Source organism: Rhinopithecus roxellana, chromosome 9, assembly GCF_007565055.1.
Source record: "Rhinopithecus roxellana isolate Shanxi Qingling chromosome 9, ASM756505v1, whole genome shotgun sequence".
Taxonomy (NCBI): domain Eukaryota; kingdom Metazoa; phylum Chordata; class Mammalia; order Primates; family Cercopithecidae; genus Rhinopithecus; species Rhinopithecus roxellana.
In genome coordinates this window covers 90,739,348-90,764,317 of record NC_044557.1, presented here as the reverse complement: position 1 = coordinate 90,764,317, position 24,970 = coordinate 90,739,348, and the positions used below count along the sequence as shown (strand labels likewise).

The 24,970-nt window shown below is 36.7% G+C and overlaps 1 protein-coding gene across 2 annotated transcripts in view; it reads left to right on the top strand.

Annotated features, from left to right (window-relative positions):
- Nucleotides 1-24,970, top strand: part of KHDRBS3 (KH RNA binding domain containing, signal transduction associated 3) — a 201,304-nt gene that overhangs the window by 66,369 nt on the left and 109,965 nt on the right. For both annotated transcript variants that reach the window (XR_004059337.1, XM_010364506.2), the window contains exons 2-3: nucleotides 1,903-2,021; nucleotides 22,359-22,475. Coding sequence is in view for 1 of the 2 variants with exons in the window: in XM_010364506.2 (XP_010362808.1) it covers nucleotides 1,903-2,021; nucleotides 22,359-22,475 (236 nt within the window). In the remaining variant the exon portion in view is untranslated. The remainder of the gene's footprint in view (nucleotides 1-1,902; nucleotides 2,022-22,358; nucleotides 22,476-24,970) is intronic.

The following is a 24,970-nucleotide window of genomic DNA, read 5'->3' as shown; positions in this document are numbered from 1 at the left end:
CCCAGATTTCTGCCTGACTACAAATTTGGAGGTTCCAGGAGTCTCCCTCAGGTTTGATAATTTGCTATAATGACTCACAGAACTCAGGAAAGCACCTTGCTTACTATTAGTGACCAAAGTTTCATCAAGGAGTGAGAGGCTTTGTCAGCATTTGTAAGTCACACAAGATCCTAAGGTTTTAGAACCAAATCGTTGGACATTCTAATTCCCTTTTCTCATTTTAAACTTGAAGAACCCGCATCCTAACTGATGTACCTTTTTCTAATTGCAAAGACAGTTATTAGCAGATCTGAATGAGAATCTTAGAATTTTTATGTCCCATTTAGTGTCCTTTAAATTGTAATAATTCTTTGTTGCTCATTCAAAACCTTTGTTTAATAGACAATAATTTAGTTAGAAATGGGAGGCTGCATAGCATGATGGAGTGAAAGCTCCTCAGTGGAATTATGAAGCCCATTGGCTGCTTCAGGCCCGAAGCTTCCAGCTTTAAATAAATCTTTCATTTATCCCAAGATACTGTAAACATCTTTCTTACTTTTTTTTCTGATATGACATAAAAAGTGGTGGGAGAGACTGTACAGGCACCTTATCTTTTGAGTCTAACAAACCTGAGGGTGAATCTTACCTTTGCCATTTATTGTGAAGTCACCTCTTTGAAACTCCTCTTTGTCATCTGTTTTAAGGATTGAATTATGTAATGAATGTGAGTTATCTTGTCCAGGGATGGCATATTAATATGTGCCATCTTAAATGTTAAGATGAAATCATCATAACAAGTAGAGCAAAGAGCATTAGTAAAGACATTAGCATATAGTTGGTATGTGTCATATGAACATTCTTAAGTGTTCCTAGCTTAAGCAAAATGGATAAATATGTGTATTCCTTTGTACAACTGATGCTGTCTTTGATACCTTCTCCAGACTGCTGTTTATCCTTCTCTGAACCTGGGTGTCTATTGGTTGGTCCCTGGAGGCAACAGTTCACGTACTCATTCATTCAGCAGTCATGCAAGCGCCTAATTTTGTATCTCTTGTATAACCAAATACTATGCGCCGTAGGGTGAATTAAACTCTATGCTAAAATTTTCTAGGATCTGGAACTTGCTTAGTTGAAGATGTTTATGAGTGAATAAATAGATTTTACCTGAGAGAAATGTATGTTCTAGTGGGAGAGGTAGCACATTTTTTTTTTCCGTCTAAGGGTAGTAGTAGAGTTGCACGTAAAGTGCTTTGTGAGTATCAAAGTGAGAGTGATTGATTCTTCCGTTCTTGCCGCCCCATTGAGGAAAGAAACACTTGCACAGAAAATGAGATTTAATGTGGTTGAGTCTTGAAAGGAGATGAAGATGAAATCATCATAACAAGTAGAGCAAAGAGCATTAGTAAAGACCTTAGCATATAGTTGATATATGTCATATGCAAGGAGGGAAGATTTGACTGGGGAGGTGGGCTACTGGAAGGTTGTATAGGGTGTTTAATGCCATCATAGAATCAGTTCTTAGTTGTAGAAGCCTTGGAAAGCCAGGCAAGATTGATAAATAGGGATGTTTCAGCGCTTTGCGTCACTGAACTGTGAATACTTATGGCTTTTCTTCTTTATTTGATCAGCCTTATCTAGGAATCCAGAAGACCCGAAGTAACTTATTTTTGTTTGTTAGCTGGTCTATTGTTCTCTGTTGGTATGAGCAGTTGAGATTTGACCTTGTAGAGCCATGATACATGCATCTGTTCCATTTATGAAGAATCATTGATAAAACAGGAAATGTACTTGAAAACAGTTGCCTCAATTTAATAGTCCATACTTCAGTAGTAGTTGATTTCATGCCACAACAGAGCTAACCAGAACACCCAACCCCTGCATTTCTGAGTCATACACTTCATGGTTATCTTTTTGCCTCCACAGAAATAGAAAAATTTCAAAAAGGAGAAGGCAAGGATGAAGAAAAGTACATCGATGTGGTGATTAATAAGAACATGAAGCTGGGACAGAAGGTGTTAATTCCTGTAAAACAGTTCCCTAAGGTAAGACAGTGAGGTCTACACTGCTGATATTTTAACCTGAATCAAAGGGGAGCACGTGTTTAATTTGTATCCCATTTGGTGTTTTTAGAGATGTTTCCTCTTAGCATCCCCCTACACACACTTTTAAAGTTAATTAAACACTTAGTAAATTTAGTCATTCTATCTTTTCTGTTTAACTTTAGTGTGAGTTACAGATTCCTGAAAATCTATCCTTTTGAGTCAAACTAGCGGTGTGACTTTGGCAAACCTGGTCAGCTTTTTTCCACTTCAGTTTCCGCATTTGTAATATGAGGTTGGATGATTTAAAATTGAATGAGATAATCTGTGTTAAATGCTTGGTACATAAAGGTCCCACAATATCATTGTTTATATTTTATTTAAATCCTATTTTTCCTTTGTCTTTCTTCTGAATGTTCATGTACATGATTCTTGCATACTGTTGTGTATATTAGGAGTTCATTTCTTTTTATTGATGAATAATAATCTGTTACCTGAATGTATCATTGTTGTTTATCCGTATGTCTAGGCACTTTAAATTTTTCGGTTATTATAAATTAAATTGCTGTGAACACTTTTATATACATGGTTTCTTTTTTTTTTTCCATGTTGTATTTTTTTTTAAGTTCCGGGATACATGTGCGGGACATGCAGGTTTGTTACATAGGGAAATGGGTGCCATGGTGGTTTGCCCCATCCCCTGGGTGTTAAGCCTTACATGCGTTAGCTGTTATTCCTGATGCTCTCCCTCCCCCGACCCCCACGACAGGCCCCAGTGTGTGTTGTTCCCCTCCCTGTTTCCATGTGTTCTCATTGTTCAGCTCCCCCTTATAAGTGAGAATATGTGGTGTTTGCTTTTCTGTTCCTGTGTTAGTTTGCTGAGGATAATGGCTTCCAGCTCCATCCATGTCCCTGCAAAGGACATGATCTCGTTCCTCTTTAGGGCTGCATAGTATTCCATAGTGTATATGTACCACATTTTCTTTATCCAGCCTGTTATTGATAGGGATTTGGGTCGATTCCGTGTCTTTGCTATTTGTACAAGTTGTTTCATAACCAGATATGTTTGTAACTCTTTATTAAATACCCAGTATTGAAAATTGTTGTGTATTTAGTATTACAAGAAATTGTCATACTTTTTTCCAAAACGCTTATACTTTGTAACATTTCTACAAACAATGTATGCAGGTTGTGGTTGTGGCCGCCTCATACCCCCATCAGTATTTGGTGCTGTCAGCCTTTTTTATTTTAGCTATTTTGATGGTATATTGGTATCTTCCTGTGGTATGAAGTTGCATTTCCCTTATGATTGATGGTTTTGTGCAATTTTTCATCTCCTTACTGGCTATTCATGTATTTGAATCTTGAAATCTTTGCCAACTTCAAGGAAATGTTAGAGTTCTTTATAAGTTATAAAGATACTCTTCTGTATTTTCTCTAAAAGTGTTATTGTAGCTTTTACTTTTAGGTCTATGATGTATCTCAAATGCATTTTTGTATATAGTGTGAGAGAGAGGCTCAAGTTCATCTTTTTTCCCATATGGTTATCTAGTTTTTCTTCCACTATTTGTTGAAAGATGTTTCTCTCCACTGATTCTTTTGGTGCCTTTGATGAGAAAATCAGGTGAGCATATAAATGGGGGTATATTTCTAAGCTTTCAGTTCACTTCTTTTAATCTATCTATGGATCCTTATGCCAGTACCACACTGTCTTGATTACTATAGGTTTTTACATAGTGAGACATGAGTTTAGGTAATATAGTTCCTCCGCCTTTGTCCTTCTTTTTCAGGATTACTTAGATATTTTAGATCCTTTAAAATTACATATAAATATAAGAATTTCTTTGTTAATTACTACAAAGCCATCTGCTGGGATTAGAATTGCAATTGCATTGCATCTGTTGAGCAATTTGTGGGAGATTTGACGTCTTAACGATATTGAGTCTTCCATTTAATTTCTATCAACAGCGTTTTGTACTTTTTAAGGTAGGAGTTTTGTATGTCTTTTGTTAAACTTATTCCTAAATATTTTGTGTTTTTTTGATACTATCGTAAATTGAATATTTTTAAATTTCTGTTTTCCAGCTTTTTCTAATATAAAATTTTGTATACTAACCATGACTTCTGCTACCTTGCTAAATTTAAATTCACTTATTCTAGTAAGTTGTTTTGTAGATTTCTTAGGATTTGTCATGCACATGGTTATATCATTTACTTAAACAGTTTACTTCTCTCTTTCCAGTTTCTATGCATCTTATTCTTTTACTTGCATTATTTTGGCTAATATCTCCAGTATAATGCTGAAGGCAAATGAGGAGAGTAGAAATTATTCCTGTTTCTAATCAAGGAGGAAAACATGCAGTTATTTTAGCATTAAGAGCAATATTAGTTACAGGGTTTTTTTGGTAGATTTCATTTGTTGGGTAGAGGAAGTTCCCTTCTACTTCAGTTTTACTCAGAGTTCTGATCCTCAGTGGGCGGTAAATTTTTTTCAATGCTTTTTCTACATCTATTGAAATAAACACAAGGTGTTTCTCTACACTGTTTATATGGTAGATTTTAATGATTGATTTTTAAAACTAAAACCTTCTTTGTATTCTTGGGTTAAACCCTACTTAATAGTGACATATTATCTGTTTTATATAGTGCTGGATTCAGTTGCATCTTATGTTAATGAGTGATACTGACCTATACCTTTTTTTTTTTTTTTTTTTTTTTTTTTTGAGACAGAGTCTCGCTCTGTTGCCCAGAGTAGTGCGGTCACGCAATCTTGACTTACTGCAACCTCTACCTCCTCGGTTCAAGTGATTCTCATGCCCCAGTCTCCCTAGTAGCTGGGGTTACAGGCATGCACCACCACGCCTGGCTAACATTTGTATTTTTGGTAGAGATGAGGTTTCTCCATGTTGATGAGGCTGGCCTCATGTGATTTGCCTGTCTCTACCTCCCAAAGTACTGGGATTACAGGCAGGAGCCAGCACTCCCAGCCTGACCTGTACATGTTTTAGAGTAATATTTTTGTCAGATTTTAGTGTTAGTGTTATGCTGGTTTCATAAAATGACTGGATAAGTGTTTCTTTCCATTTTCTCCGAGAACATGTATCAGATTGGTGTTACTTATTTGTAAATATTTGATAGAATTCACCAGTGAAGCAATCTGGGCCTGGAGTTTGATGATGAGTTCAATATCTTTGATATGACACTAGACAGATTTCCTATGACATCTTTTGTGAAAAATTTGTTTTTAAAAGGACTTGTACATTTTATCATAATATTTCAGTTACTACTTCAATCACTTTTCTGATCCTTTCTCCTCTCATTCTTTTGAGATTTCTGTTACACATATGTTCAGCCTTTTGTCACTCTCACATAGGTTTCAGTGGCTCTGTTTTTTTTTTCCCTGTCCTTCAGATTTTATAACTTTTACTGCTGTATCTTAAACTCATGATTCATTTGTGTCTTCATTTTGCTGTTAACCCGCCAAGTAATTTTTTTATATCAGGAATCGTAATCATCTGTTTCAGAATTCATGTTGGAATCATATACACATGAATGTGTGTCAAAATGTCTTTTTCTCTATTGGGATTTTCTATTTTTTAATTCATTGCAAGTATTATTTTCCTCTGTCACTGAGTATGGTTAAATAGGTCCTTGAACATCTCTGTCTCCTAGTTTCTGAGTCTTCTACATCTTGGCCATCTTAGATGTATTTTGCGCTGGGAGTCTTTGATCTTGATGAAGAGTCATATTGCTTCAGTCCTCTGCGTCTTGAGTAATTTTGGGTTGTGTGCGGGCTATTGTGAATGTTCACTGTAGAAACCTTGGATTCTGTGTCTTTTCTTGGAAGAATGTTGATATTTTTGTTTTAACAGCTAATTAACTTGGTTGGATTTAGGGTATGAACTGTGTGTCTATTGGGTAGGAGTTCAAGTCTCAGTTCATTTCTTTCCTTAGTTTGGCTTTTTTGTGTTTAATTTCTGTTATATGATTCAGGGGCCAGCCAGAGGTTTTGGAAGATTTTATACATAGTATTTGGTGATCTGCATCTCTGACTGTCTTTTCTAGTATTCTTCCTTCACTTTTCAGCACTATAGTTTTCTCAATCTCTGCCACTAAGGCCAAAAGCTCTAAAATGAGTACATTCACCCCAGGGTATTTCCTTTGCTGAAGTCATAACTAACTTTCAGAATCTGCCTGTTTTCGATCAGTCTTCAGCGCTTCATGTAATTAACTTTTATATTTTGCTGTGAGTTCAGGAGTTTACAGTTGGTATTTATAGGTGGGCAGCCTGTTAGGAATGTACTCAGCCATACCTGCAGATCTCGGGGGAATATATGTGTCTTGTAAACAGAAAATTACATTATGAACATTTCATAGACAGGCTCATTACTCAAACATGACTGGTGGAAATCTTTGTATATTGATTCTTTATGCTCCATATAGCCTGTGTACTTAATATGCAATAGATACAAAGATGACCAGATTATAGACCCTGTCTTTAAGTAGTTCATAGTCTAGTTGATGATGATTAACCTGAAACTAATACTTTGTTGTCTCCAAGTTTGTAAATGAAATAAAATAAAGTGCAGTCATGTGCTGCTTAGTGATTTCAGTCAATGATGGACTACATATATGATGGTGGTCCCATAAGATTATAGTACTGTATTTTTGCTGTATCTTTTCGATGTTTAGAAATACAAATATTTACCATTGTGTGACAATTGCTTATAGTACTTAGTACAGTAGCATGAGGAACAGGTTTGTAGCCTAGGAACAATATGCTACACCATATAGCCTAGGTATACAGTAAGATATGCCATCTAGGTTTGTGTAGGTGTACTCTTTGATGTTTGCACAATGAGGAAATCGTCTGACAATGCATTTCTCAGAACGTGTTCACATCATTATTGACTCATAACATCAATGAAGTATATGAAATAAAATCTCAAATATTGTTTTTCATTGTCGGCTTTGAGGTAATGAAAGAAAAATTATAATTTCTGTGTTTGAGATTAGAGTCTATTTCAAGTACTTAACAATGTCTGAAGTAGACCATTTAGAAGTCTACTGCTTTCAGGATACTGAAAAACAATATTTCTACTTAGCATAATGGAGCATACAAGTTTAAAGCCAGCCCTGTTTCAAGCTAATATAGCACTGCAATCAATTCTAAGAAGTTTTCATGCTTGTGTCAGTTATAGAACGAACTGGAGGAAACGAACAGGATATACCCCTCTGTAATAGCTGTGAGTAGAGAACAGTATAGTGTGGAATTAATGCTGATGGTAGACTTCCAGCTTCTGGGGCAAGAGAGACCTACTGTTTGTGAAACTGCATCTGATAAAGTGATTTCTATTAATTGAATAATATCTATTCCCTTAATGAACCATTTTCAACACTCTTTCAATGGCACAGCATTGGACACATGAATCATTTAGTGTTCAGACCTTAATGTATATTCACTCTCTTGAGTTCTGTATCTGAGCATGTAAAGGGTGAAATTCTAAATGCTGTTTTATGAATTTTTTGGAAGTTTTTTTAAGAAGCTATGGAAATTGTTCTCCATGGGTTTTTTGCAGATAAACCTTAACCTCTGGTGCTGATCAGTGCCAGCTTGGAACATGGTCAATATAAATGCCAAATCAACATTGGAACAAGGTACCCTGTCTTTGAGGACCTACAGATACATTATGGTTTAGGGTTTACATTTTTTTTTTTTTTCCTCTGGTTCATCCGACAGTGGATCTGGCTCTGTCTATACCTAGCATGTATTGAGGGTCTTCTCTGAGCCAGACATTGTTCTGGGAAAATCAAAGTGATTAAGTCATGGTCTTTGGGCTCAAAAAACTGCCAGTTTTTTGGTGAATGCAGATGAATAAGTTAATATTAATAAAACAGGGGGCCCTGAAAGGACAGAGAGGAGGATCCTGGTGATAGGCTCAGAGAAGGCTGCTCTAAGGAGGTTGTCTCTAAAGAGGCTGGCTGGCTGGGGTCAGAAGTGAGAGTGTGAAATTGAAGGGTGGCGACCAAGGAGCACTATATTGAAGCACAGAAGGCATTTGGGAAATTACAAGCCATTTTATTTGACTAGACAGATTTTTATAGAAGACATAAATGAAGTGGTAAGGGAGCAGCATGTGGGCGGCATTGGCCAAAGGTCCTGCGAAGTTAAAGTAGAGAATGACATTTGAACTGTTGTAGACGATGAGGCTTCTCCAGGTGCTTAATGATATCAGGCAGACTATTTCAGGAGAGGGAATGCCACATGCATAGTCATGCTGGGGTGAAAGAATGCTTATGGACCATTTTTAAAAGTGAGTTGGAATATGACATTAAATACATTATATCTCTATGCATAATGCTGTGTTTTAAGTGTCTATGCTATATTATTAAGTGAAAAAAGAAAAGTCAAGATACAGAAAATACAGGATCCAAGTTGGAGAATTATTTGTAAAAGCGAACCAGAATCTTAATAGCAGTTGTTTTCTGGAGGATAGGTTTTTGTGATATTTTTCTACTTTACATGTTTCTGTATGTGAATGTTTTAATAACTTAGTGTAACCTTTGTTAAGATAAAAAAGATTTCAATTTTTTGGGGAAAAATGTGCCTGAGGGTTTTACTCAGGAGGTATTTTTGTACTGTGATTGTGATTTTCAAGGTTTAGTGTGCTATGTTATGTCTGTAAGTTTAAATTAGGTTTATTAAATTTATTAATTTGATAATTTTTTTGTAGCCTCTACGCATTCAAATCTGTGTACATACTATTTGCAGTAACTTTGTCTTAACCGGCAAAAGTTTCTAACGTTAAAGTTTTTCTATAATCTGAATGTTGGGAATGTGATGTATTTGTTCTCCTCATATAAATGGTTAAGGATCTTTGAGAGATAAAACATGTCTGTTCCTGAAGTTTCAGGGAAACTGCCTTTTTTGAAGTGGGCTTGCATTTTTTCCTTGTAGTATAGTATGTCGTAGACAATTTAAAACCCCTTAAATTACTACTTGGTAGAAGCCTGTTCCATGGAAATCATCATGGATTTACAGATTTCCTAGGATAGTAAATATTTTACAGTCATAGACATATGTTAAATATTGCCATTTTTGTTGCTCCTGATTGATTTTCAGAGACATAATATTTTTTCAGATAATTTATGTGAAAATGATTTTTGATGTTCACTTGGTAATTTACCTCTAGAAATAAAGTGATAATGTACATGTATGCTAGTTTTTTGTATCCACAGTGCCAAAACTAATCTGGTTGTCTTAGACCATTGCGCTGCTATAGCAAAATACTGAGACTGGGTCATTTCTAAAGAACAGAAATTTATTTCTTACATTTCTGGAGGCTAGGAAATCTAAGATCAAGCCACGTGCATTTGGTGTGTGGTGGGGGCCCTCTTGCTGCCGCCTAGCATAGTAGAAGGCGGAAGAGCAAAAAGAGCCTCAGCTAATTACCTTAGCCCTTTTAAAAGACTTGAATCCATTCATGGAGGCAGAGTCCTCATGACTTCAGCACTTCCCAAAAGGCCCCACCTCTTAATTACCCCCACAGTGGCCATTTTCAACATGAATTGGAGGGGAAACATTCAAACCATAGCAGCTGGCTAGTTGGGATTTTGAATCTTGTTGACGTCAAGGCAGCCTGATATTAAAAATAATCACTTAAGGATACATTTATTTACTGTGAGTCACTCCTGGTATTCATTAAATCTTGGACCTATGATAAAGTAGAAAGGCCACTATGGATTATATAAATTTAGAGAAACTGATTGGCCCATAATGGCCATTGTTTTATGATGGATGGTTCCCTTCTACTTTCTCATTTTGTCAACCCACATCTTGTAGTGGGAACTGGAAGGAAAAGAACCGGTAAGTGGCAACAGGAAGAGTAAATCTTTAGAAGCTACGTTTGTCCTGTTCTCAGAGGCTCTGGACTTGGATCTTGCGACACAGCCCCTGTCTGTGAGAATTGGGAAGTTATTTAGGTTGGTATTTACATATATGACAGCATTTCAGACGTATTGTGGAGGGAATTTAAATCTTAACGTTTGCTCTCCTTACAGTGCTTGATTATTGAGGCAGAAAGCAACACTTGAACTTAAATTTGATTAGTGAAATCCAAAAACAGCCAGGCGTATACTGAGGGGTTCCTGAAATAATGTAGTGATATTGTTTGGGGGCGTATTATTATCATTGATGTTATTTTCCTGAGCCAATGAATAATTAAAAATTTGATTATAATCCTTACATATAGGCCCCTAAAATTTTTATTACATTTAAAAGACTAGAAACAGTCTATTACATGTACGTTGGTCACAAAGCAGTAAATTTAGAAATTAAAGTGTGTGATGAATGTTGTTATATTTAACTCTTTAATTACGTCTCTGCTTACTTTGATGTACGTCATAGAAGATACATCTCTATGTCTATTGCTGAGCCAAAAAGTAAAAATATTGTTAGTGCTTTAGCAATGTACTGCTGGGCTTATGTATCTTGGATATTACTATACTGATTATTTTGGCTCTGGGCTCCATAAGGATCACCAAATTGGACCAACTGAAAATTGCATGACTGTATTGGTATTGGAGATAGGAAACGTGAACAGAACATAAGCCCTCTTTTCTAGGATGCAGTCTTTTGGAGGAAAATGGCAAAAATTCATGCCATAGACTGAACTATAGATTTCCATTAAAAGAAATAATCAATATGTAATTACATGAAAAATGGACACATAATACAAAGACAGACTGAGAATCATGATTATAGAGAAAGAAGTCAGGCTTATGAGCTAGCCTGACCTGTGCTTTCTGGCACTGGGTATGTCACCTGTCTCTATTCCGACTGTTAGACCAAATGGCCACTGAACACTTCCACTTGGATATCCCACAGACATCTTAGAGATTTGCCATGTCCATATCTCAACTTCATACCTCCTTTTCTTGGCCAACCTTGACTTTTTCCTGTGTTCTTTACTTGAGTAGATTACAGACAGCACATGTATTTGAGTGCCCATTACAGATACCAGAATGTAATTTTTGCCTACACACTTCTCCCTCATTGACCTGCTTGCCTCAGATACCATTCATTTACTTTCTAAATTAATTACCATCTATCTCTCTTTACATTTCATTTCACTCCTTAATTTAGAACACTGTCACCCCTTACCCTATCTATTGCGGTAGATTATTTGCTGTATCAGTTTCTTGCCTTTGATTTTAAATCTTCCATTTCATTCTCCCCACTTGTAGCTTGACTTTTGCAGTCTGGGATTTTCTGGATTAATGATTTCATGTATATGGGCTTCATAGCTTGTCCTCCACACATCTCCTCCTGGAATATCCAACCTTGAGCAAATGCAGATAGCAAGTATGTAAGATAGCTTATTTCAGATTGTATATTACTTGTGTGTGCCTGTGGGTGTATGTCTATGCTTATTTTGCTCATATTATATTCTGGAAAAGTCGCTTGTACATTTCATTGATCTTTAGCATTACTAACATCTAAATAAGTTGGGCTGTTTATCATTTAGAAATAGATATTAGGTTAAAATTACAGTCAATGGAGCAACACCAAATAATCCCAACCACTACTAATAATACCTAGTGATCTATAGTTGGAAAATTAATATATTTAAATAATAGTATTTATAACTGTAATATATTGTAATCTCTGCAACAACAACAAAAAAAACAATAAAAACCTTGTTGAATAGTGCCATTCAATTTGGAGAAAAATAAGCTTTAACTCCACAAGTATTTATTGAGAAACCATTATATAGGAAAAATGGTTAATTAAATGTGGGTCCTACTTACTCTCCAGTAATTCATAATCTAATAGGGGAAACGATAAATTTTACTAAATAATATAGGATAAAGATTGAATTAATATTACAAAAGTAGAGGCACAGCATGGAATTTAAAGGAATGATGGAGAGTTATTTCTAGAGAAATAATTATGGATGAAATTAAATTTAGTCTTTAAGAACAAATTCAGGACATTAACAGACATGAGGGAGAAGGGCAGAATAACTATCGGGCTAGAGTGACTTCATTATGGGAAACAGTGGATGATAACATTTGTTTAAATCATAAGGAATATATTCTGGAATGCCTTCAGTGCTTTACTTGGGCGTGGAATTGTATATATCTAGATGAGAACCCTGAAATACTTGTGATATTGAAATAAACAAACACCTAAACACAAGTTTGGAATGACTTACTCTTAGGACGTTAAAATGCCCATGTAAAAAGTGATTGTTATTTTCAGGGATGATTATCAGAATCTTGAAAATAATTTTGCAGTGCTAAGCTCCACTCAGTTAGCAACTATGCTAGGAAACAAGTGTTTTGTTTCTGAGGAGGCTACTCCATTTCATGTGAATGCCATGGTCCGAAGTCCGTTGTTAGGTTTACTATTGTTTAGAGTTTGGCATTTACTACACTGATATAATTCAAATGAGATCAGAATCCTGAATACCAAGAATGGGAATTTATTTAAGTAATCATTGTGTTAGTGGTCAAGTTATTAAACTTAAAATGTCCCATTGAGCTGATAAAGGTATTGATCTGTTCTTTCATTTCAAGAGAATAAAGAGAAAATAAACCTTGTTTGTTCTCCCTTTGTATTTTTGTCCTTGGGCAGGAAATAGGTAAGTGTAGATTATAAACTGAAGATGTTCTTTGACAGTTTTTGTTCTCCCCAGTAAAGTATAGAAAGCAAGTCCTTGGGTGGTGTTCTCCAAAGAGGGGTGCATGCTTTCTAATACAATTAGGTGCTGGGAAAATACAGTAGAACTTCTATTTACGTGTAGACTTCTGTTTATGTGTGTGTACACACACGGAATAGTTTTCTGTGTGTGAGACATTATTCTAAGCACTTTACTATTAACTTATTTAATCTTTATAATGTGAGATGGGCATTATTATTTCCTGTTAACATATGAAAAACATGGAAGAACACAGAAGAGAAGTTGAGTAACTTGCTAAAAGTTACTAAGTAGCAGGTCCTTGAACCCTAGAAGTCTGGCTCCAGAGCCTATGCTCTTAAGAAATTAAGCTTTATTAATATTTAGTGCATGAATTAATACAGTACCCTTACATGACTCATCTAAGTCCAGTTATATGCACTTTGAGACAGTATCCTGAAGTGAAAGGGGGTATTCCACAATGGGTCTCACAAGGATATTAGTATTAGATAAACAATATAAATGTATTTTGCTAGATGAGGGTCTGAAGTAGAATGTAAAAAGGAGGATATAAAGAATTTTCTAAAAAAATGTTTAGATACAGTACAAGATACAGACAGTTCTCGACTTACATTGGTTCAACTTAGGATTTTTTCACTTTATGATGATGTGAAAACAAAACACCATTTAGTAATTCATTTGTTTCGAGTGTACTGGGGCATACAGCTATTCGTATGTGCCTGGTTGCAGATTTATGGGTTATATTAGCTAGTTTTAATTAAACATGTCCTCCAGTGGGCAAATATTACTGCAAAAGACACTGTTAATTAGAGATTGTTGATAAATACAGTCTAAATTAGTGACAAAACCACAGAGCTGATACTTCTTTTGTGCCTAGTACAACTCAGCCTTATAAAAAAATTAAAAACAACTGTGATCCAGTTGGATATGACAAGAACAGTCTTCTCCGTCGGAACTATTTCTCTATGTATAGTAGTGTTAATGATGAATCTCTTGGCCTAGGTAAGCATTGCAGTATTAACCAGTGATAGGACAAGCATATGATTTTTAGATAGATAAATATGTGTGTGTATACACACACAGTACCCACTGAAGGAGCAAAGGTGTAAATGTGGGTGGGGATAATTCTTACGTTGCCTAACTTTACTGTGGAATATTTGAGGTAATAACCTATAGGTAGTGTTTACATTTGCTGTCACCATGGAATGTACTGATGGACCTGCTTTCTGGCCTTCTTCCTTTCTCACAGTTTCTTAGCTGTTAAACTGATTTGCGATATATACCGATTCTCAGCTTACAGTGGGGTTTTTGCCCATCAAGCCCCTTGTAGGTTAAAAATATTGTAACTCAAAAATATTTGACACACTTAAGCTGCTGAACATCAAAGCTTAGCCTAGCCTGCCTTAAATATGCTGGAAACACTCAACATTAGCCTATAGTTGGGCAAAATCATTTAACACAAAGCCTATTTTATAATAAAGTCTTGGATATCTCATGTAATTTATCAAATACTGAACTGAAATTGAAAAACCAGAATGGTTGTATGGATACTGGAAATAAAGTTTCCTACTGCACGTGTTTTGTTTTCACACCATCATAAAGTCAAAAAAATCCTAAGTTGAACCATTGTAAGTTGAGAACTGTTCTTATCTTGTACTGTATCCAAACTTTTTTTAAAAAAATTCTTTATATCCTCCTTTTTACTTTCTATACTTTAGACCCACCTCTAGAGAAATAAATTTACATTGTTTATCTAATACTAATATCCTTTATTTTATAATTCTTCTCGGGTGTCTTTTTAAACATTTTTAAATAAACACTTAGAACTTAAGCTCAATTACAAGTCCTTGTTGGCCAGTTAGACCCCATATACCAAAAATGTGCTTCCTTTCATTTCAGCCTGTGTAGTATATTCTAGGTTTTGTTTTAATTAACGTCTTGGGTAGTGATTAATACTTTTTGGGCATTAATTTCAGTTGGCATTTGTCATTCACTTTTGTATGCATGAAATATTGCTTGCCTATTGTCATAAGTTAGTGCTGTTCTAGACAGTCATTGAGGTACAAAGATGAGTAAGACAGGGTTTCTGCGCTCAGAGAAATCACCACCTTGCTTCCCAACTTAGGAAGAAGAAGGCGACAGGCAGGTAGCTCGCCAGGCCTTAGAAAAGACCGTAATGTTTGAGGGTATTAAAATTTGACTTTTTGATCAGTGATGCTTTGTCATTTTTATCAGCGGTGTAGTGTACATATTATGCTCTGCCCCCATGACCACACATGCAAGCTTTCAAAGCTTTTAGGCCCTGCGTGGTGCCTTTCCTGGAGTTTGTCTGACTCTGCATCTCGCTTACCTGATTGTATGCAGCAGAACTGACACAATGCCAATTCCAGGTCTGAGCTTTAAGAAAGACTTCTAGCTTCTGCTTTTCTCATCTTGGAAATCAGACACCATGCACAAACCTATCATGCTGAGGCTACCATGGTAAGTGGAAGCTTAAGATACTCAGGTGAAGAGTCAGGCAAACCAGCAGGAATCGAGGTCCCCCGACAGCCACCGCTAACTCATGAGCCTGTTTGTCCCCAACAGTGCCGAAGTTGATGAATGGTGTGCAAATAAATAAGACAGTTATTTTTCAAGATCATTCAATTTGGAAGTAGTTTCTTATGTAGTAGTGGATAACCAAGATAGCCTTAAAGTGGAACTTTTCTGTCCCTAATTTTCTCATTGCCAAGTCAGTTAAGGTTGTGTGAAAATCATGTAGTTTATACCTGTTACTTGCAAATAGGGACTCATAATTTCTGTAGAATATAGTTTGTTCTGAAAAAGATTTTGATGTCTTTAATTGAATATAACATTATGGTCTTTATGGGATAGAAGAGTTATTATATATTTGTATGTGTGTTAGGTCAAGAAGTTTAACTCAATTGCAAAATGCTGTATTAGAAATTTTCTTTTTTTATCCTATGGGTCACTTAACTTTGCAGAATGTGACTTTTCTTTTTAAATACCAGAAGGTATCCCAGTCCATTTGTGCTGCTGCCATAAAATACTTGAGACTGGGGAATGTATAAAGCACAGAAATTTATGTTCTCAGTTCTGGAGGCTGGGAAGTTCAAGGTCAAGGCACTGGCAGGTTTACTGTGTGGCGAGGGTGTGGTCTCTGCTTCTAAGATGGTGCCTTAAACACTGATTCCTCCTGAAGATTAGGCTTTTGTTCAGGAGAAGGATATAGGATAGGTGGGTCTGGGCAGATTTCACCAATCCCTTATCCCCCACTAGCTCCCCAGAGGAAGTGGTTTCTTTATTCTCTTTGACTTTCTCTGTGAGTGCCTGGGGGCTAGAAGGGATTTTTTGCAGAAAAAGCTTTTAAGAAGGTTTCAACTTTTCTAACTGGGTGGTTTCCAGGGCTTCATATTCTCATGCTGGCCCACCCCAGATGAGCAAATGCTTGAGTTTTATTCCTCCCTGTAGATGCCTGGACAGAGATACCTACAGGGAGAAATAATTTTTGCCCAGGGACTTCAGTGTTAATTTGCTTTCTGTCCATTTTTTTTTTTTTTTTTTAATTGTTTAAAGGGTGGATATGACGTTCCTTCCAACTCTGTACGTCTGAAATGAATGTGCAGTTTTTGGAGCACAGCAGTTTTGAGAAGCTGAAAAAAATCCCGAATGGCTAAAATTAAAAGCAGAAATGTGTTGAGGCTAGAGAGGTGAGCCAGAGCTCACTCGGGGAGGGCTTTTCACAGCAGTAGCAAAACATTGGCACTTAGGTTCGCAGGACAGTCACATCGTTGTATTCTAAGCAGAGATGTAATATGGGCAACTTGTGTTTTAAAAAGACCTTTCTGTTGATTGAAGGAAATGGAAATGGATACAGAGAAAAGACTCTACAGTGATCCAGGGAGAGGAGATGAGGGCCTAGACTAGGGTGGTTGTGGTAGGACTGAAGAAAATGGACAAGTTTAAGAGATGTTTCAGAGGTAAAATCATTAACATATAACTAATTAGATCATTAAGATGTATTAAACACCCTCTCTATTCATGTTGGAGAGAGAAAGCAGTGAACACACAGGCCTGGTCAGTGCCTTCATGCAGTAGGTGGCAGGCTTCAGGCCTGAGTTGCTGCGAACTTCAGGCCTGAGTTGTGGCTCCATTTGCTGGGCTAAGGGACTCTGGAAGAAGAGCATGTTTGAAGCTGTGGTGGTGGAGTTTCCAAGTTCAGTGTTGAGTGTTGTGTTAGAGGTCAGTAAAATAGCCCTTTATTATACTAATCAACCTTTTTGGTGAGCACTCAGTTACGGGAAACCTTTTAATGGGGACCATGACATGTTCTTGAGATTTAGTTGTTTATGAAATAACAGCTTAACTGTAATTGCTCCCCAAGGAACAGTGTCATGTCAGAAATATAGTTTAGATCAATTAAAGCCAGTTCAGAAAGGCATTTGGTCTTTGCCGGTGAATAATATAATTAATGTAGCTTATACATCATGCAGTGAAACTCAAATATACTTACTATATGTTGTTATACCATCTTCATAATCACTTGAAAACCAACTCAGAGTATGTGACTTTTCCTGATTAGTGGAAACAAGCAGTTCAGCTAATCTTTAATGGAGAAAATAATGGGACTTTGGATGGTTTGTGTTTAAAAATGTAACATTTGTGTGTCTGTGAGAGAGACAATAATTGACATCTGGAGAAAAATTATTAGTCTTAGGAATGATAATTTGCAAATTAGTAAAATGATAATTTCCATGTAAGTGAACAAATAACATTATTAATAAATGAATATTAATATTAATAATGAATATGTATCAATGGACAAATTAGATTATTTATACAAATGAATGTTAAAATGTATTTTCTTATTTCTTACTGTCTTGCAGATATAGTCTTAAAATAAAAAACAAATCAGGACATGGATAAGGAGAGACTATTTGAAAAGGTGATTGCAAGAGCACAGAAAGGGACTATTGGCAATAGGGAGAGGGGTTATTAAAAAGGGAGAAAGACCTGACCATGAAAACTGTAAGTTACATCTCAGGAATCAGGCAGAAAAGGGCTTTCCTTTCATGGGTGAAGTGATTGAGGCCAGAACGGTGTGGGGCAGTGGGATGAATGGGTGGCAGTGGCAGGATGGGACGGTGGTCAGACAACACTACCCCGAGCTTGGCTTGTTTTCCAGAGGGTCCTTCGGGTAGAGCTTGTCTGCTGGTTCAGACTGAAGATGGGTCAAAGTTCAGGGGTCTGAAGAAAGGAGAGAAGTGGAAGCAAAGTTTAACTCAGGATATATGTCTTTTTCTGATTGATCAGTGGAAACAAACAGTTCAGCTCATTTTTGAGGGGCAAAATAATGGAAATTTTAAGGGTTTGTGTCTGTTCTTGCTGTAGGCAAATAAAGGATCATCTGTGAGTCTTATCTAAGTCATGTGGGTAAGAGTGGTCCTTTGCAACAAGCACTTTCCAGAAACACAAAAGGGTGGGGAGATTTCTTAATCATCACTGTTTTTAGGTGCACAGGGCTGCTCAGGTAAAATTCAACATTGTCACAGCGCTTAGCACTTTATCTGATATTTTAATCTGCATAATAACCCTGAAATGTAATGACGTTTATAAGCCACACCTGGAAATTATGAAACTGAAGACTAGAAATGCTAAGAAACCACTGTGTTCACATTGCTGATAAGACGGGGGCACTGTGTGATGACACCCCTTCAGAACCCATAGCAAGTGGACATCAGGAGGTGTTATGGGACTAATGGCAAATAAGAGAACTGTGCTGCTTTCATTGTTTATTGTTTGTGTCATCCAGAAAGTCCAAAATACATACTCAGTCCGTCTGCTGGTGAGGCCTTTTCTTGTTGCGAGCACTGTGACTAGCTTGAAGGATTTTTTCTTAAAAAAACAACAAGAAGAAGCAACAACAAATAAAGCCTACCTTAGGGTATCCTGTGGAATGCATGGAGGAATTGAACTTGCAAACGGAGAAGACAGTAATAAGGACATTAAGCCTAGGAAATTGTCTGTGGCTTTTCCCTCTAGCAGTATTTCTTACCCGGGCCACAACTGACATTTTAAACAGGACACTTCTGTGAAGGGCGGGACCATCTGTTTCTGATGTCCGACATTATAGGCCTTTGCCCATGAGTCCCAGTAGTGACCCTAGTCATTGTGACAACCGAATAAACATGCTAAATATTTCTACATGTCCCACAGGGAGGTGATGCAACATCTGCAGTTTGAGAACCTGACAGAGCAACCAAGCACATTTACCATTATTGTGACTCAGCCCTCAGGACATTCAGTAGCCACATAATTAGTTCTAAATTTCAGAATCTCTTGACTTCCAGTCAAAGACCAATTCCTTGGCCGATCTGGGTGGCCTGGGCCAGGTCACGCCATTTTCAGTGTGGTGGCTCCCTTGGTAGCCTTGTCCCACTTGCCATAGGTTCTGAAGGGGAGGCAGTTCCAGAGAAGGTGGGTCTTGTTCAGATAAAATTGTATATATCCACAACAGTTAAATTCATCTATTTATTACTTACTAATTTGGCATCAAGTGTACACAATCTGCTGGCTGCTCTCGTGGGTGATTTTCATATACTTTCTTACTTAATTCATACAACCTGCATCCGCAGTAGGTAGTGTGATCTGTGTTTTGTGGATGAAAAGTCTGAGACTCGGGAGGGTTAATTTGACTTGGGAGATTGAACTAACTTGACTAGGGGGATAATGGTTGAACAGAGTTAAGAGGAAAAAGAAGGGAAAATAAAAGTGTTTCTGGTTGTCACAGTATTCATTTATATACTTTTTGTGAACAAAACACTAACAGAAGTGGAAAAAATAAACCCCTAAAGGTATATAAAAGTCATATAAAATGCTTTTTCTTTTTGCCTAGAATGCTGTCAAGTGACCTTTAATCAATCATATCTCTCTGTGTACTTCAGATTCTTCCATACAAAATTAGATGTTTGGATTGGATGATTTCTAAAGCCTCTTCATTTTTATCACTTGGGAACTATTTGACCACTTAAGATGCAAGATAATTATGACTATTTGACTATCAAAATTTAATTTTGCTCCCTTTGTGAAACCTATTAAAATAAATATAAATGAAATAAAAAGGCATGAATTTATGAAGATCACAAGAATGGGCGAGTGAGGCAATTGGCAAATGATGTCTATAAAATTTTGGTGCTTGCAAAATAAATAGATAAATGGTAATGGAGACCAGAGAAAGCAGAACCCTGAGCTGGCAGGCAGGGAAGAATTCAACCAGAAACATGTTCATTACTGTGGGAAAACTCAAGAGCCCTCAGGAATTGTAGATAGCAATTACGGTAAAGGTGGATTTATGGAGTAGAACTGACAAGAGTAGACTTGGTTGAAAGGTATAAGAAGTAGTTAATCACAAGATGTTCTCATCTTATAAAACCAGGCATCTGCCCCTCCACACTCTAGCAAAAGACCAGAGGTTTCTTGAAGAGGTTGAATTGGAGAACTGTGAGGCTCTAAGACACAGACAGATACAACTGAGGATGAGGGTGAGATGTCACACTGAAAATGAGGGAATTGTTTCCTTTAAAAGTGTGTCTGCTTAGTGATGGGATTAGCAGTATTCTGGTAGCTGGGCTTAACACCTCCTCTTAAAAGGTTGAGGAGTTTCTCTTCAGGGAAGTGCCTCACCCAAGTGAAAAGAAATATAGATACTGATATTTCAGTAGCTCTTGATAAAATAACTCAGCTGCCATATTTACAGTGAAGACTACTCTTGCCAAGTCCCATGTATGAAGACAGAGCTTCCAGTCAGCAATCCTGAATTTTTAAGAACAGATAGTAGAGGATTACCAGACATCTGAGAAAATCCCATAAAAGAGAAAGAGACCAGCTCACAAAATGAGGAAGGGGAGACTCTTGGAAGAAGCAGATACTTTAAACTCCAAGGTGGGGACTGGCTGCTGTCATTGATATCTTCAGAAAGGATGAGAAATGTCATTGTTTCCACAAAATATAAACAAAACACCATAAAGAAGAAACAGCTATAAGACAGTCCTATTCATAGTTAAACATTTGATAGCAAAAATGAAGGAATCAGTAGATATATAGGAAATGTAGTGAAATTCTCCAGAAAGTAAAACAGGCACAAATAATAAAAGAGAAATTTAGAGATAGCAGTCCATCTCAGGATGTCCAAGGTGTCCAAATAATAGAATTGTCAGAAAGATAATAAAAGTGAATGGGGAGCTAGAATCAGGTGGGATTGTATGGTCAGTACCCAGTCCCACCTGATTCTTTCTCCTATTTACTCCACTTTTTCCACCCTGTAATAGTATTCGACTTTGTAAACTCTACAAGTATAACTTTTATATTTAAAAATATTTTACTGAAAGTGACATTTTAACAAGCAAAAATAATTACATGCAAAGATTAAAAATATATATTTGAGTTTTAGTTGAAGACCAATACAATTAAAAGTGGGAAGGAAAAAATACCATTTAGATTTTTTAAAGTGCTAAGTACTTATTTCAGGAAAATTACTTCAATTGCCATAGTTAGGTAAATTGAGGAACAATTTTCTCTTAGAAACAGCAGCGCAGCAGCGGCGTGGATCACAGAATAAGGGGCTGCTATGTGAGTTTGTAATCAAGCATCTTGCCAAGGCGAGCAGCTTCCTGCCTGCTGATTTTCTATTTGGAAGCAAGAAGTAGTCATGATTTACCTTAATTATAGCAAGGCTTTTAAAAATGGTGTGAAATTCCTGATTTTTTTTTTTTTTTTTTTTTTATTCAAGATGTATGTATTGAGTGTCTGTTATCTGGCAAGCATTGTTTTAAACAGTATTTATATTGGCTGACTTAATCATCAGAACAGCCCTATGAAGTTAGGTCTTGTTGTCATTCCTATTTTACAGATGAAGAAACTGAGGTATAGACAGGTTAGGTAACTTGCCCCCGGTTACTCAGCTGGCAAACAGAAAAGGCTAGGTTTTAAATCATGGTAGTCTGGTTACAGAAGGCATACCCTTAATTAATTCACTACTCTTCTGCTTGTTGAATAAGGAACCCCAGACACTTAAGGTTAAATAAATGGCCCACATTCCCATAGCTAGTTATTTTAGAAGCAATAAATTTTGTCGTAAAGCTTCCATTAGCCACCGAATGCTTAAGAACTCATCTAGGCCAGTCCTCTCACTGATTGAGTAACCAGATCTAAGGGCTGACCAGGTAGAAGAACCAGGTATTCCACAGTGACCGGTGTAGTGCATGTTAGAGACACCTGCTGTCATTTTTTCTCACCTACGTTCTCATCCTGTAAGTGTTCACTCATGGTGATATTCAACGTGTGCTGAAACAGTTAGGATAGCAACCGAGGAATTCTGGGAAATTGGCTTCATTCACAGTTGTGGAATATAGCCATCACTGAAATAAATATAAAGAAATATATCAGGGTTTTTAATGTTATGTTTAGCCCCGTTTTATGTGGTTTGTGGGAAACATCATATTTTGATGCATATAGCAGGAACTTAAATATTTGCCATTAATCAGTGATGTGTAGAACACTACAGTGTTTCTTAATGTTCAAGATTAAGAAATTTCCTTCAGGTATAAATGCTACAAATTTGGTTGTTTATTTTTCCTAGTTCAACTTTGTGGGGAAACTTCTGGGTCCACGTGGCAATTCTCTGAAGCGTTTACAAGAAGAAACCTTGACAAAAATGTCCATCCTTGGGAAAGGTTCCATGAGAGACAAGGCCAAGGTAATATTCATTATAGAAAATGGCTAAGTTGTGAGTGATGTTATGTTATGTACTCTTATATTATCCACTGTATTCATATATAGTTACATAAGGGGATTTATTTGTGATACTGTTTAGAAAATTGAGTCACTCTGGTCAGCTTCAGAATATGTAGTAACTTAAACTTGCATCTATAACATTTATAGTCATACATTAAATAAAAGCATAATACTTAAAGTTTTGATTGCAGTTGTAATATGTCACCTTGTAGGACGTAAGATAACATTAAAATTGTTGTGAAAAGAAATAAAAGCTATCTATAGTCTCATCATTACTGTTTGCATTTTGGATTAGTGTTTTTGGAGTCTTTTTTTCTGTGCAGACATTACATGTAGTTGAGTTTATAATGTATATACTTTTATTATTTTTGCTTTTTATTTGATATTGTATGCCTTTTAGAATGTTATTAAAATTGATTTTAAGTGTTTTAGTAATTGCTTATTGTTCTAACACATAATTGTTCTACTTAGATGTATTCACATTAATAGTCATGTTTTTTTAACCAGCTAAAAATACTATTATTTTTATTGATCATTTTCTTAAATATGCCAATTCTGAAAGGAATTTTCTCATATCATAATGTGTGTCACTTACATTGTTTTCTAAAGACACATGTTGTTTTCTCATTATTAAAAGATTTACTGAGAACCAGATCCACATTGAACGATCATATACCTTGAAATGTTGAACAGTGATATTTTAAACACAGATGATTTCAACACAATCCAACATCCTCACAAAAAGGCTAAATAATAGCTTTTATAATAAAACTGGCCAGTATTTGTTTATTGAACTGCCACTGTGAGTCAGGCACTGTGTGAAACATTTTACATGTATTCCTTCATGTTATCCTTGGTAAAATGGTGGGAGATAATATTTTCCTCATTTTACATGTAAAGAAACTGAGATTCAGAGAACTTGAGTGTATTATCTGGGTTAACTTGAGAAATGTTTTGTTTTCGACTAACATGGTTAGTAAACCCATGGTTTTCTGACACCAGCACCCATATATTTTCGACAGCAGTGGAAAACATGACATGTATCAGATTTTTATGGGATACTGTTTAAAAATACAGATTCCCATACCTCTACTTGTTTAGGGTAGAGCCTCAGAATGAATTTCAGTGGGTGTTTGAAATGATTCCAGTGCATGGCCTGGTTTTTTTAATTACTCACTAAACATTGCTGTCTTAAATTATGACTTCAATTCCCGGACTCATCTATTCTGGCAGTAGGAGAAAATGAAAACATATATTTGGCCAGTTGGTCAGAAATTATGTGTATTTTGCAGGAAAGTTCTCTACCCTTGCTGATATCTTAGTTCGTGCTCTAATAAGGCCATCTGGTAATGCACAATATGAGCAGTGAAACCCACAAGCAGGATTCCAGTGTCCCACTTACTTAGTTTGTTGCTAAGGGGGTTGGTCGGAACCACTGCTTGGTCAGAAGCAGTGTTTTGTAACATACAGTGGTAGTAATCAGGGCATCCACCAAGAATTTTACAGGTAGAAGGGAAACAAGGAAGGCAAAGCTTTATCTGGATTGTATGCCCCAGTTAGCAGCAAGTGCCTGACTACCCATATAATAAAAGGGATCCTAAATATTATCAGCTTGGTGTCAGGGCTTGGTGGGCCTTCCAGATTATATTGTCATATCAAGGTTCTCTGTTGTTGGCATATTGGACACACAGCATGTCAATAGCCAGTCATCCTTTTTGACGGGATCTGTATTATGAAGTAATGCAACTTCCCTCCCAGCCACCGTGGCCATTTTGCTGATGAGCACCTTGAATTGCATGGAGACTGCTGGGGAATAAGGTGCTCTAGCATCTGCTGCAATGAGTCCTCTTGACTACCTGGCTGAATGCCTGCTCTGCATTTGCATGGGACACCCTGTTTTTACATGCTTGGCCCTCTTTTCCAGATCATTTATCACCCATTCACTGATTCTTTCATTTTTGTGTCTTTGGGAATCCATATGGTGATTCTGCAAGTGGCTGATTGTATATATTTCATCAAGACCCTCGGGAACCAGGGAGGGGAGTAGCATACATTGTGGATTTAGAATCCACTGAACCCACTGTCAGTGTACTGGGACCAGAAGTCTCCTTGCCATCTAATCCCGTAAGCCCCACTCTGCTTGGTGGCCCTCAGGGGAGTGGCGTTAGCTCAGAATCAGTTCTGTTAATTCTCAAACTGGCTAACTGTTTCCTCTCCTCGGTGTAAAGTCACTCTAGTAAAATGTCCCAGATGCTTGCTGGGATCTGAGAGTCAGAGAATTTGAATATATTATCTGGGTTTATTAGAGAAATTCATTGTTTTGGGAGGACTAGGAGGAAGCTCACACACTAGGAAACATAGTTACTGTATGCGAGCAGCCTTTTCCCTGGGTTTAACATAGCTCTCTTGTTCTCTGCATGTTTGGTTAAGCAGAGATTGATCATAGGCCAGGAGATG